We start from the raw sequence: 13,905 nt of genomic DNA on the forward strand, positions 1-13,905 counted from the left end.
TTTTTCTGAGTAGAAAAGTCCTTTTGGGAGGGGGGGATTCAAAGCTTTGGAATAACAATTTTCAAAGCCAAATCTTACATTTTCTAAAAGCTAAACTGCTGTTTTCTATGCTTCAGTGCTTCCCCAGCATTCCCATAAACACACACACTCTGGTGGATGCATCAGGGCTAACTCGAGGTTCAGTATTTTGCCCAAGAATATTTTGACACAGGGATCTGAGTAGACGGCCTGCTCTACCTCCTGAGCCACAGATGCCCCCACATCTATAACACATCAGGTACAGATTACATAGATTAGAGTACAACCACAGAGGCCTGTAATAAAGACACAATCACTTTGTCTCAGTACGTTCAACACATTTATTTGAGCAAATGTATCAAATTATTAGTTTCAGTTTTACATCAACAAAATAAAATTTTCACAGTATACACTTTGAAAAGAAAAAAAAAAAAGGCAAAAAGAGGAAAAAAAGGAATTATACAGATGCCAAATTTTCAGGTTAACATCATCATCTGGCAAACTATTGTCTAGACAACAGATTTACAAGGGGAGCGGTCTGAATCATTCGCCCGTCAATCCAAGATGAAGGAACAAAATGAAAGAGAAAAGGACAGATGGCAGCAATTCTTCCTCCTCAATGAGGCCAAAATCCAAAATCCAAACCAGCAAGTGGCTGAGAGTCCCTCTGAATGAGTTCAGTGTAGATCATAACAAGTCTGACAGGCTTCTGGGGTTTTAATCAGTGTTAGCACTCTTCACTCTTACCCAAAACCAAAAAACGTGGGAGCAAAACAAATCAGAGGAAAATTTCTGAAAAGGAGGAGCTGCTGTCAAAAACCATGGGACCATATGTGGCAACATTTCACTTAAGAGATCCAAGGAAAACTATAAATAATGAAATTACATAAAATATTACAATTATCAGTTTCAGAAGCTCACGTGACCCACTATAAAAAGGAGCCTATCATGTTAATTTATGGCACTAAAGAACAAGTAAATATGAAAAAATCCTCATTAGGTGCCGCTCAGCTTCTGGGAGCAATCATAGGGCAACGCTCCCCTCTACAGGCCAAGCGTTATCACTGCAGCGTTAAAGTATTCATTCACAGCCAGGATGGGACGAGCATACCATACCATAAACTTACATTCAACCCTTGTAAGTTTAGAAAAAAAGTATATGATAAATCAAAGAATTTTCAACAATGTAAGACCACATAGGAGTTAAATTTCAAAATGAAGACAAAGTGAAAAGCACCAAGTGCGTTGCAAATTATGCCTTTTCTGATTGTTTTTTTTTCCTGCTACTCAAAGACTCTTTACTTCTTCTCCTTCTTCTTGTCCTGAAAACAAAAACACAAACACGGACAGTTAGTTTGGTCGAGCTGCTGTTGTGAGTGCTGTAGTTATGTATTATGAAACAGAGCGTCTCACTTCAGCCTCAGGATATTGAGCCGCGCTGATCACACGGAAGATCCCGAATATTTTTAGTTACCCGTCTCCGAGTATCGTCATCACTCAGATACAATCAGACGTCCCAGTTTTAAATTACAGTTACAGCTACAAGTATGGCATTTATTTCTTCATTACATGATTTTCTTCATGAGTGCATGCGAGTTTATTAGACAGGTGTCTGGAGTATAAAGTGAAATGAAAACTGTCCAAGGTGTAGTTAACTAAAATTAAAAGTACCAAGTACCTTCTGTCTGAAGTTAAAATTAAGAATACTAAAAAAAAAAAAAAGCTTTAAAACAAACTTTTCCTGAAATTAAGACGTTAACACTACGAATGTTTAGATCTCTGTGACCCTGTTTGTGAAAATCCACAATGCTAAGTTTCAGTTTTCACTGTTTTTGTGGACCACTAATAAAATTTCCTGTCATTGTACTGTGGTGCTTTCTCAGATATCTCAAAACCTCAGCAAATGAAACCACAAATATTTGCATAGCTCAAATTCATGAGGGCCAAATAAGAAAATGTGCTCTTTGTGTGACTTTAGTGAACTGGCTTTTAGAACATCAGCATTTTTTTTTTAAATAAATATGAAACATATTTTATATTTCTGTTACTGTTAAGCATGAAAAGGCCAAAAAACAATAAGCCTTTTTATACTTCACTGGATTTCAGCTTGAAGTCAGTTTATGTTTAAGTTCTGTAGTAACAGCTCACAAAAATGGTCTTACAAATAAGTTTGTGAAACCAGCTGAGCAGTGATGATTTTAGTCAAGATGGAGACCATTTACATCAGTGAAGACTACACATTTGTTGCTCTAATGACTTTGTACAGCAGCAAGATGGTATATTTGGGACTGAGCCAAAACAACTAAAGTGCTTTTGTAGTTCTTTATAGCTTTAGAGTAATAGACTAGACCGTCAGGGAAACTCCCTTACGTATTTTTAACTGTTAAAATGTACACAAACAACTTTTGTTATTACAACAAGCCATCACTAGACATTCCTGGAAATGTTCAAATACAGTATTTTGCAGTCATATAATATCAGTACCTTATCGTTCATGGCAAGGATGACCATCAGTTTCCTGAAGATGGTGATGAAATCAAGAAACAAGTCCACACAGTGCCTGAAAAATAAAAACAGATATTCAGAGGTGGTTTTTGAACTGTAAAAACATATTGGGCGTTTTCATACAGTATGCAGCTTTTCTAGGCCCAGACCGATCAATCAATCTTCAGCACTGAGTAGATCGATTGTGGCCTCATAACATGATATGGCGGTTTCTTGGTTGGAAAAGAAATCGCTCTGATGAACTGCAGGAAAACAGTTGGGGGGGACATTATCGCCATTATCAAGCTGAGGAAACTCCATCAATCTTTTGGAAAGTGAATGCAAAGCGAACACAAAGCAGCATTTTCAGCAGAGTGATTACACCCAAAGTCTTTGCAATGAGTCGAACTGGTCTAAATGTGAGCCAGGTGATTTACCAAGATGGATCAATAAAGCCAAAGCTTTGCCTTCCGGCTCAGCTCTTCACATTACACATCTGATCCATCAACAATCCAACAGCCCAGCTTAAAGTCCTGAAGATGGAGTACCTCAAATGACGTTTCTTCAAAACAGCTCCGTCAGCACAGCCAAAAAACAAACTCCACCCTCTCAGAGAGGGCTGTGGTCACAGTTAATCAGCCGCCACAGGCACAACTCTTGTCACTAAATATAACAGACTGTTCAACACACCAGTTACCCAAATAAGAGTTATGCTGTCTTTTATCAGAACTGGTCGTGGCCTCGGGGTCATCGTCAAATATACTGTTGTCTACTAACTGAGAATCTCCCTCTCTGCTACAGAAATCAGTCAGTTGAGATACAGTCAGACCGACTGAAGAACATCATCAAGTAGAACGAGCTGCCAGCTCGTCTGATAATACAATGTGGTGCATCAAATTACTTTTTTTGAGAACTGATGCTCAGTTGTATGGCTCACTGTGGGATGATGCATTTGCACAGCATTTGGTTATAGGGAAATGTAGGCCAGCAGATAAAGGGCTCATGGGAACTTTGCTAGCAGTGAGCACATTTCCTCACCAGACGTAGTCCTTGTCCCCGTTTTCTGCTTTCTCGATGATGAGCTGAGTGTCAAACAGGACAAAGCCGCACATGATGAGCAGCCCCAGGTACATGTGTGCCTGTCAGAGAAGATGACGATGTTAAACGGCACATTTTCACTTACAGCTGATCAAACTTCTAGCAGAGGGTGGATGGCCCTGTTTGGTTCACTTACCTTAAACAGAACCATAGATCCAAAGAACATGTTCATCAGAGACATCAGGAACAGGAGGGAAAGGCCGGACATGAGTGTGCCTGAGGAGACAAAGTGGTTAGCTGGGCATCACTTTTCCTGGATAATGCTACCGCTAATGTCAGGGGTTTATGAATATATAAGAAAATTTTGAAAAATTGTATTTATTATTAATTTATTTATTTGGTTATTTAATATGATTAAGTAACTTAAACATCACACAGTTCCTAAACTTATACGGACCCTTTTACGATTCTGTTGAGCTTCAGATATAATTTAAAAGAAAAAGCAAATTGAACAAAAACAAAAATCAGGCGAGGGGGCGACTGCCTCATCTGGTAGAGTTTTAAGCCCAGATTAGGGTGTTTTGGGTGTAAAGCCTGTCTAAAACCTAGCTTATGCTCACTGTTGTCACTGTTGTACAATCATGTTAGTTTTTACTGCTAACAATACAGATGTACTGGAGCTCAGAGATTTCTGGATTATAGAGGTAAACGCTCCAACAGTTTGAAAAGAATGGAAAGCTGAAACTGGCCCAGGTGAGAAATCTAGAGACAAACACACCTACAAGATTTCTGTAAGTCAGGGGTGTCAAACTCAAATACACAGTGGGCCAAAATTCAAAACTGGAACAAAGTCGCGGGCTAACGCTAATATTTATTGAAAAAAAAAAATCTTCCTCTAGATATAAGAATGAATCTTTTCTTATGGACTCAAACAAGTTTTGCTGAAAAACTGAATATGGAACAAGCAAAGCTTAATACTAAACAATATATATTAACTGTATAATACCAGTAGGCCAGCTCTAATAGTAATTTGGTATGGCTTCGCGGGCCAAATGTACTTAGGCTGCGGGCCAAATTTGGCCCGCGGGCCAGAGTTTGACACCTATGCTGTAAGTGAACCTGTAAGTTTTATCAGCTCCAGACAGACTTTCTTATTGCACTTTTACTCACTTTGGTTTCAGCTGCACTGACGAGTGAGTGAATTTGTGCTCTTAGGGAAAGTTCACTGCTGCCAAAACTGAACTGAGATTAAAGCCATGTCCACACTAATACGTTTTAGCTTGAAAACACATCTTTTTCTCTCCGTTTTGGCCTCCCGTCCACACTGAGACGGTGTTTTGGGTCAAGGAAAACGGAGCGTTTTGAAAACGCCGTTTTCACGTCACAGTGTTGACAGCAAACCCGGAGCCTTTTCGAAAACGATGACACATTTTAGTCATGTGATGCAGTCATGTGACCAATTAAACTAAGATAGCGGAGGGCATTACACAGCAGTTGTTTTGTTTGCTCTCAATTGTGACAGCCGCATTAAAGATTAATATCAGTTTGCACATGCTCCACATAGCTTTTCTTCAAATTCTTTAATTCTCACTCGCTTTTGCAACTTTGCACCTTTGTGTTACTCGCAGCAACAACACCTCATTGTTAGTCCATTTTAAAAACTCGGTGCTTTTCCTTAACATTTTGCCACGATGTTTCAAAGAGCCGGAAAGTAAATAAACGGCAGACAGAAATAGGGCAGTACTTGCGCAGTACTCTAACGTAAGCATTTTTGGCCGTTTCAATGTGGATGAACAACTCTGTGAAAACAAATTAAAACAATAGTGTGGACGCGGAGCGTTTTCAGACGTATACAACGTTTTCAAATTTATCTGGGCTAGTGTAGACATAGCCTAAAACTGTAATAGATTTAGGCTGGGTTGATTGCTTTTATTTCCCTGACTGCTCAGTCCGTCAGTTTTGTCACTTTAACAATTTGGTGTATTTTAAAATAATGCAAATGGTGTTCTTAGGGGGGTGGAGGATGGGGGGGGGAGAGTAAACTGGAGATCTTGTACAAAGGTTTTTCCAGATCAGGGCAGCGAATATCATTTGAGGGGTTTCATTTGTATTTAATTGGCTGATTTAAAAATAAATAAATAGATAAATAAATACAATTTTTAGAGGGTATTTAGCAGTAATGAGAAGAAGGTATGCCAGGAATATATAAGCACCGTTTCTGCCTGAACTCATTCAGTAGCTACCAGGTATAGAGTTTGTGGATTTTATATCATCTAGTATTTGTTTAAACTTTCTAATATCAGATGACTAAATATAAAAAAAAATTAAATAAAACCACCTAAAATGATAGTTGTATTTTTTGTGCTTTGGTTTTGCTTTTTTTATTATTTCTCAAGTATATTTGTGAATATTAAAAAACAAAAATCTTTCACTGGGCTGTTTTTAACTCGAATACTTAAACTTGTGAATTAATTTGTGACTAAATGAAACATACAGAGGGGTCTTTTTTTTAATCTGTTTTTGGATCCACAAACTACAGCGTGAACCCTGAGTTTACAATAATTATAATCTGTCTTATGGACAAAAACTGATGTAAACTGTCTTAGTTATGGGTGGCAGATAGCACAATTACCTCCAAGGAACAGGTAGGTCCTGCGTTTGGCGTAGAGGGCGCTGAGAGTGAAGCAGATGAAAATCACAGAGGTTCCCATGAAGGCAGTCACAATGATACTGAGGAGAAGAATACCAGGACAAATAAATAATATGTTCTTTATTGACTCTTTGGTTTGCTTAGAGCTGCATAAAGAGGTTCAGATTTATGTGACTAACTTTCACTCACTGAGCTGTTAGCAGACAAAGTTTAATCTGTCACTTACCTCGGATTGACAGAGATGACAAAGTCCAGTGTGGGTCCAAGGCCAACACCTGGTGAGTAAACACTGTGTTAGGCTTTTGCATAATTACAGAGCATTCACCTCTGAGCACAAAAACAGTAACACATTGTGAACTTACCTGTGAGGAAGGCAAATCCTGCGAGGATAGCCAGTCTCTTCTTCTCTGTCTCAGGGTTGTGGGGGGTCATGGCAAGCCAGAACATCAACCCCAGGGATCCAAGCACAGACAGCACACCACCCTAAAAAACAGGGGTACAGGGTAAACACAGGTACCAGTACTGTGGCCAAGACAATACATTATTTTAAAAAAAGCTACAAGGTGTTAATAAACTACTTATATAAAAATTCAGATTCAAATTACAGACATGTATTTTGACCCATTGTACGAGCATTATCTGAAATGCACCTGCAGAGTTGTGATGCGCAATAAATGCTTCTGTTATGGCCATTTGCTCTATGGTGTCTCTTCATGTGTGCATGATTTTCTTTCATGGTTATTGCCAGTGTCTGTGAAGGTTCTCAGTCATCCAGGTCATCGTAGTCAAAGGAGCTTGCAAAGAAAAGCGTCTGGACTTCTTTATTGCCAGTGGTTTTAAATGTCTGTGCTCCTTCCAATTTGTCACCTACGTCTTTCAGTCTTTACGTCCAAGTCTTGCTACCAAATAACTACAGAGACACTTACCTCTTTTAATTTAGATTTGACTTTTGACTCCCAGTAATAACTTTTAAAATTGGCTGTCCCAATTAACTTAAATAGTGGCTTAAAAGCCCTGCTCAGACTTAATCTAAGATGGCTGATGAATGGTGAGACTCCCCCCCCCCATTTTCTTCTAAAAGCTGTTGTTGTTATCACATCAAACATGGGATAGAGGTGACTAAGCTTCAAAGTATGTGCTGAGTGGCTTAGTGGTGATAATGCTCACTGTAAATGACCATCGATGACCTTCTATACTTCACAAAGAGGAAAAAAAACCAAAAAACCCCACAACAACAAAAAACAAATACAACCAAGGTTTCTCACAGTATTTAAACCTTAAGGGGAGAAAAAAAATCTGTTAGACAGTAAATACCACCTGTTGTTTACACCATCATCTACAGCAGCACATGATGGTGTAAACAACCATAATCTGCTACCGTGAGAATAAGGTCAGGATCAAGGTTATTATAGTTAAATCAAGCTTTAAGAAGTATTTTAGGTAACTGAACTGGAATAAAAACCTGATAAAAAACAAACAAAGACTATTATGTTCTTACTGACTTAATAAAACAAATATAAAGGAAATTTCTTTAGTCTTAGTATTTGTCACTTTGAGAAGCCTTGTCTACCTATTGAGACTTTTAAAATGTGATCTGTTTGTCCTGTTTTATTCATTCTGAAGCTATAAAATCTTCCCCTTGACAAACACAATCGAAAGTAAAACTTTTCGAACATTAAAAACAAAACCGAAACTGTCAAACTTACTCTGGAAACTACCTGAATTTCAAATGTAATGGAAAAAAAAACAAAAAACAAACCAAATCAAAACAAAGAAAGAGCAGAACAAAATCGTATTAGTAGAAAACTACATCTCAAACAAGCCACCTCAGCAGCAGACTTGCTGAAGAAAAGCTGTCAGTATTTGGTGTTATTCTGTCCAGTAAAAACACTACACAACACAAGTGAGTACATCTCTGTGCAATAATCAGTTAAATGACAGACTGGTTGAAACTGCATCAAAACTTGGGAAGTTACTTGTAAAGTTAAATGAATAATCAAAAACAAAGATGCCATGCTCAACATGTCTGGTATGTTAGTTGTACATATTGTAGTTGTGTACTGTGACTTGGAGGGCATAAAAATATGTGGAACAACCAGTAATGTGGGCTATTCTTGGTCATGCTGTGGACAGAAGACATAATAGCGAAAGAACTTTTTCGCGAAGTGAAACCAAGTGTTTAAACAATGAAAACTGTCCACTGCAGCCACTGTTTGTCTTTTTAAATTGGCCCACTTATTTACTTTATGTCTGATGTCTCCCCCCCCCCCCAAACATCCTCTTTGTGTTGAACTGTGCCTCCTCTTTCCTGCTCAAACCACCCAATCAGCTGGCTTTTTGGGCTCCATAGTATCTGAGCAGGCTGGATTTCCATAACTTTCCCTCAGGTCTGCCAAAAACAATGCAAACGCAGGCCTTTTGGTCACATTTACTTTCCTTGTGGAAATTTGTTTTGCAACACGAATTCACAAAATAAGGGAATGGAAATGGGGGGGAAATCACTGCAATCATGTGCTCTTAATAGCAGTGGCTTCAATTCCTCACCTCACCTGGGACCCGGCTACTTTGCATTGTCAGTGGTTATTTTGCCTGTGGCTGCTTGAAGCCGCTTCCTGTGTGAGCGTGGGTACAAGACGTGAAGACGTGCCTGTTATAAATGACAAACATGGCCTGAGTCGTACCTGAGATCTTACTCATTTTCATGAGACTGCCACGCCTATTTTTCTTTTTTACTGACTGATGATTGTTTTGACAGATTTAGGTTTGTGAACCAAGCAGTAATGCAAAAACTAAAATACAGATTTATATACTTCCAAATACTTCTTTTATAGTTCTATAAAAAGAATTACTTACTCAGTTGAGGGAACTGAATTTCCTCTCTGATGGACTATTGAAACATCTTCACTGCATTTAAACCAGTTTGATGCCAGAACATAAATATTTGTAACTTTCTGTTACGCCAACATCAGTACCTATCATGAGCCGCTTGTTTTTGATGAAGGAAAGACTCATCACGCAAAGTCATCCAACACCACTCGATGATCCAGGGTGAAGGGAGAGACACACTACACTGGAAATACAGGCTTCAAAATAGGCTACACCTATGATTACGTTACACAAGTTAGAAAATGTTGATTATTGAAACACAACTCACTGAAAATCATGGGCTCAATCAGCCTTAATGAATAAATATGATTATGAAATAGGTTGTTCCAGAGCTTTCTAGGTTTGGACACATGGGCTGTCTGCATCACAGCTCCACATGTGAAAGAACTTTGAGGAATTGAAACTTGATTGCAAGCTCTTCATAAAAGAGGAAAAGGGGACACATGAAGTTCTGTTAACAACTAGAAATCAGTCAGAACATAGCTGAAGCAGTAATCACAAAGTACAGAATAGGCCACTAGTCGAGCTCGGATGTCTTTCCTACTACCACAATGTCACTGACCGAGTGCTTGCACAATCTGACCCTTGTGCTTCAGGCTTGGCAGGAGGATTATCAGAGGGAGAAAAACACTTTCTATGACAGAGCATGAAAGTGACTGCATAATGTTATTCTCTTCAGATCAGCGGTCCCCAACCCATCTTTTTGTACCGATACTGGTTTTATTTTGCTGTATTTATCCACAACACCTTAAAGGCCGGTCCGTGAAAATGTTGTCGGACATAAACCGGTCCATGGCGCAAAAAAAGGTTGGTGACCGCTGCTTTAGATGACATCCAAGAATTTAAAAAATGCAATGAATATAAAAAGAAGCCTGAGGAGTATTGGAAAAGTCTGGATTTATGGATGGTTACAGGTATGCCTGTTAGGAATACCAAAAATACTGGGTGACAACTTGCCTGCCTGGCTGCAGACAACTAACAGAGGAAGTAGACTGTAGCAGAATGGACACATGTTACCTCACTCAAATCCAGTAGCAAACACCTTTGGGGTGTTTTAAAGAGAAACAGAGGACAAAAAAAAGAGCTTAAAATGTGCCCGAAGAACAGCAGAACATCCCCAGAGAAATTTGTGCAACAAATTTTGAGCTTGTCATCAATAATAATAATAATAATAATAATAATAATAATAATAATAATAATAATAATAATAATAATAATAATCACATGAAATAAATAAATATCAGTAATGAAAGTTTAGCTGGTCTTTGTTGGACTAACTTCCCACCTTAGCTGTGTGACTGTGTTTGATTTAGGGTCACTGTGGAGATCAGCATCCATATAATGAAGTGCTGCAGACCTTTATAAGGCAACATTTATAAAATAAAATATTTAGAAAATAAAAGTGCTGTCAGTACTAGGACTACTTTTTTTCCTTTGTTTTACATAAAGACAGAGTACCCTTCTATTTAGCTGTAACCAAATATATTTTTTATTAATCTGACATGTAAAAGATATTGCATAGTGATATACTGAATATCTGAGATTGATAGTTTCAGATCCTAGATAGGTACAATTTATGTTAATTATATTAGCATAGGAGGATAAAACAAACTTTCCTGTAGGAGACCATCTACAGGTACATGTACAGCTAGGCCAAGCGGCATCTCGTTATGCTTACCTGAAAGAGGCGTGTGACGACATGGACATAGGAGCCGGCAGCGGCCACAAACATACAAACTGCCAAGCTTGAGTACACATTCTTCAAGTGCACCTGGGTGGAATGAGATCTGCAGGAAGAGGGATAATACATGAACGAGGCATGAGTGATGAAAGGGCAAGTTAAAAAGCAGACCATGACGACCGTTTCATTACCACATAAATTGTTTACGTACATTTGGGAGAACTTGAAGAGGGCATCAATGTTGATGCTGCGGTCAAACACGTTCATGGTGAAATCAGGGACTGAGATCTGATGAGACTTCTGATGAAACGCTGTCTTCTCTTAACAGATATGAACGTAAATTAAACTTCTGCTCCACTTAAAACAGTAAGAGTAAAAACTCCTCTATCATGATGACTGTAAGCCTGGAGCAGGTAGTACAAGTGCAACCATTTGTTAATGATTAGTGGAAAGAAACTGGGTATATCTTTGCAGTTTTCTCTGAATGTTTAAATAGTAACGGTGATTACTGATGCCACTAACACTTGCAGCCAAAATATTCACCAAGTGTGCCAAACCCTTCTCCTCTTTACACTCAGTTTCTAATTTTATAACACAACTTACTTCTTCACACTCAGACACAGCACCCCAGTACTTTTCTCGCTGCCTACAACAAGGCAACACAGCATGCAATGTGTTATTCCGAAACCTGTAAGGATTGGGAGATTTAGCTCAATTGTGTAGGTGCACTTTTGTTTTTGAGGAGATTAAGAATGCATGTACTAAGATCAGTTTTAAAGGTATTTTTATGCGCAGAATACCACACTTTGTTCTTCTTTTAATTAAAAACTTGAATGTAATCTTCTTGGGCCTTCATACACAAAACTACTACTACACCGTAAAAGCACAAGAATGCCAACAATTGTGCACTCTTGTTTAAATGACTACATAATTTTAATATTTCTAAATAATGTGACTCACATGGGTATTTATCCATTATTATTTCAGTTGTGATACTGTGTTACATTTTTTATTCATAATTATGATCAGTTTATTGGATAAAGTACATTTTGGTCTCAGATTTTAATGCATTTTATCCATCCTTTCCTTATGTCATGCATTTCCCAAGTTTCACTTGATGTACTCTTACTGCATTTACAGGCTACTGTAAATGTTATTTTGCAGTAACCTACATGAATGGTGCAATCAGTCTAACTGTAACTGTGGTGTATGGGGCACAGATATGCTAAAAAAGCTGAGATAGCTAAACTGCAGCACATCAGTTTCATGCTCTGTGTAGGAACTGTGTTAAAGTGCATCACACCTATCAAGTAAAATTACATTTAAAAATGTTAAATCTGTCAAACTGTGCAGTGTATAGGACACATGACAAAAACCTGATCAGTCTCAAAACAAAGTGAGAGATATGTGTTGTGTACAATTTCTCTTACTTTTCTTAAAAAAAAAAATACTTCAGATATCCATATTTATATTTTCTTCTAGTAGTTTTAGTAGTTATAAGTTTAATTTGCTAAACTAAGGTTTTGTGAAGATCCTTTAAAATTAAAAAGCACCTCAGAATATTGCTTTATGTTTACATTCTCATACCCTTAAGTTCGTGTGTTTTCTCTCTCTTTAGCAATGCACAATCAGTATAAGATAGCACAGCACAACATTCTTAAATTAAGCTTACCCTAACTTTTTGAACCAACAAATTAGCATTTTTAAATATTGCCAACTTATTGAGTTTAAAACTTAATATCTGGTTGCTTGCATGTAATGCACTGGTGCAAAAGCATAATTATTTCAGTTTCACAAAAGTAATTTGCTTTTTGAAAAGAGCTGTGTATCGTGAAGCTGTTGTCGGTGTCTAAAGTTGTAGAGAAACAACTCAAAGTTTTAATGAAAGTGACTGAGCAACTCAGAGTGAGGTATGTACCTTTACATTGCAGCAATTTCAACAGCTATACAAGCGTCTCACACTAAAATTTCATACATAGGGCGATTTCGTTATCACTATAACATGAATAGTAACATTAGAACAATGACAAGGGCCTTTCTACGAACCCCATACTCTTTATTTTCCAGCAAATCTAAACCTTTAATTTAGCAACTGGGAGTCTAAGCTATGAAAATAATGTGATTCTTACTTTCATTATTAAGGAAATTCACACAGAAGATTAGAAGTGCGTAGTCTACTTTGATGAAGTTACACAACAGGTTAGCTTTAAATGTCAAGCTTTATGCCATAACTAGCACACAAACATGCTAACAACCTGTTTAGTAGTCGCCATGCCTCCGATTCGGGAAGCATGGTGACTGCTTGAACTACTTATTCTTACAGAAATACGAGAATAAGCCATTCGACACGATAGCTGAGCACCAGACAGCCAAAAAGCAGACGCCTGGGAATGTATTAATAGCTAACGCTGCTAGCCAGTACCCATCAAATAACAAGAAGCCTGGCGAGCTAACGACACAGTTCGACGTCTCCCTTCTTTCTTCGGTTATTTTCAGCCCCAGTTAACACGACAAAACGATAAGCACAAAACGGTTGCATTTGTACCTGCATATTACTTACCTCTCTGTTACGAGCTGTTTCCTTTTCTCTGCTTTACAGTTAAGTTTTTTTCTAAAACAAAACCGTACGTGTCAGCCTGCTGATGTCACCATGGAAACGCCCAGAAGATTGTAGTCCAGTCACGCGCAGCGAGGTCGAAAGTACGACATATCACCGGCTATCTAATGCGATTTAATGAGCCAACTAGCTGTTTGTAATTATGAATTCTTTTTTTCAAAAACATTAAACGTTACAAGTTATTTTCTCTTCACTTTCGAATAACATTTATATTATGCTGCACTGCCTGGTTTGTCATCGAAGAATGTCACCGGTGCACCTAAAATGGCCGACACAAAATGTAACTGATATCATCAGCAAAGCGTCTTTAGTGCTGTAAAAACAACGTTTGTTTGATCACAAAATAAACGCTGTAAAGAAACCACTTAACCGTCTCAACGGTTTCTAATCAAACCGAAATAAGGAGGATATAAGAGTGTAAATATAAGTTCGATGATATGACCGAGATATCAGTCATGACGAATGGTGCAACTGCATGCAACATGTGAAATATTTTCACTTATGTTTTAGTCATTATACCAAAAGTAGCCT

General features: G+C 38.0%; 1 protein-coding gene across 2 annotated transcripts; it reads right to left on the minus strand.

Annotated features, from left to right (window-relative positions):
* Window positions 1–345: 345 nt before the first annotated feature.
* On the minus strand, window positions 346–13,617 carry tegt (testis enhanced gene transcript (BAX inhibitor 1)). Of its 2 annotated transcripts, none has more exons than XM_080900127.1 (10): window positions 13,318–13,617; window positions 10,969–11,072; window positions 10,755–10,863; window positions 6,553–6,673; window positions 6,417–6,465; window positions 6,173–6,270; window positions 3,737–3,816; window positions 3,541–3,641; window positions 2,503–2,578; window positions 346–1,340 (listed from the first exon to the last, which is right to left on the minus strand). In XM_080900127.1, the coding sequence occupies exons 2-10, from the start codon at window positions 11,022–11,024 to the stop codon at window positions 1,317–1,319; spliced, it is 714 nt and encodes a 237-aa protein (XP_080756253.1). In that variant the 5' UTR covers window positions 11,025–11,072; window positions 13,318–13,617; the 3' UTR covers window positions 346–1,316. The 2 variants fall into 2 exon arrangements, with proteins under 2 accessions (XP_080756253.1, XP_080756252.1); XM_080900126.1 differs by having other exon boundaries at window positions 10,969–11,077; window positions 13,318–13,615.
* Between the last annotated feature and the right edge of the window lie 288 nt (window positions 13,618–13,905).

This window comes from Rhamphochromis sp. 'chilingali' (assembly GCF_963969265.1).
Source record: "Rhamphochromis sp. 'chilingali' genome assembly, chromosome: 12".
Classification (NCBI taxonomy): Eukaryota; Metazoa; Chordata; class Actinopteri; order Cichliformes; family Cichlidae; genus Rhamphochromis; species Rhamphochromis sp. 'chilingali'.

Excerpts from the sequence above, each read along its gene's own strand:
- tegt (XM_080900127.1), bottom strand. The coding sequence starts at position 11,024 with ATGAACGTGTTTGACCGCAGCATCAACATTGATGCCCTCTTCAAGTTC. Across the intron at positions 2,579-3,540 it reads GGGGACAAGGACTACGTCTG|GCACTGTGTGGACTTGTTTC; the intron begins GTGAGGAAATGT and ends TTTATTTTTCAG. Across the intron at positions 1,341-2,502 it reads TCCTTGCCATGAACGATAAG|GACAAGAAGAAGGAGAAGAA; the intron begins GTACTGATATTA and ends TTTTGTTTTCAG.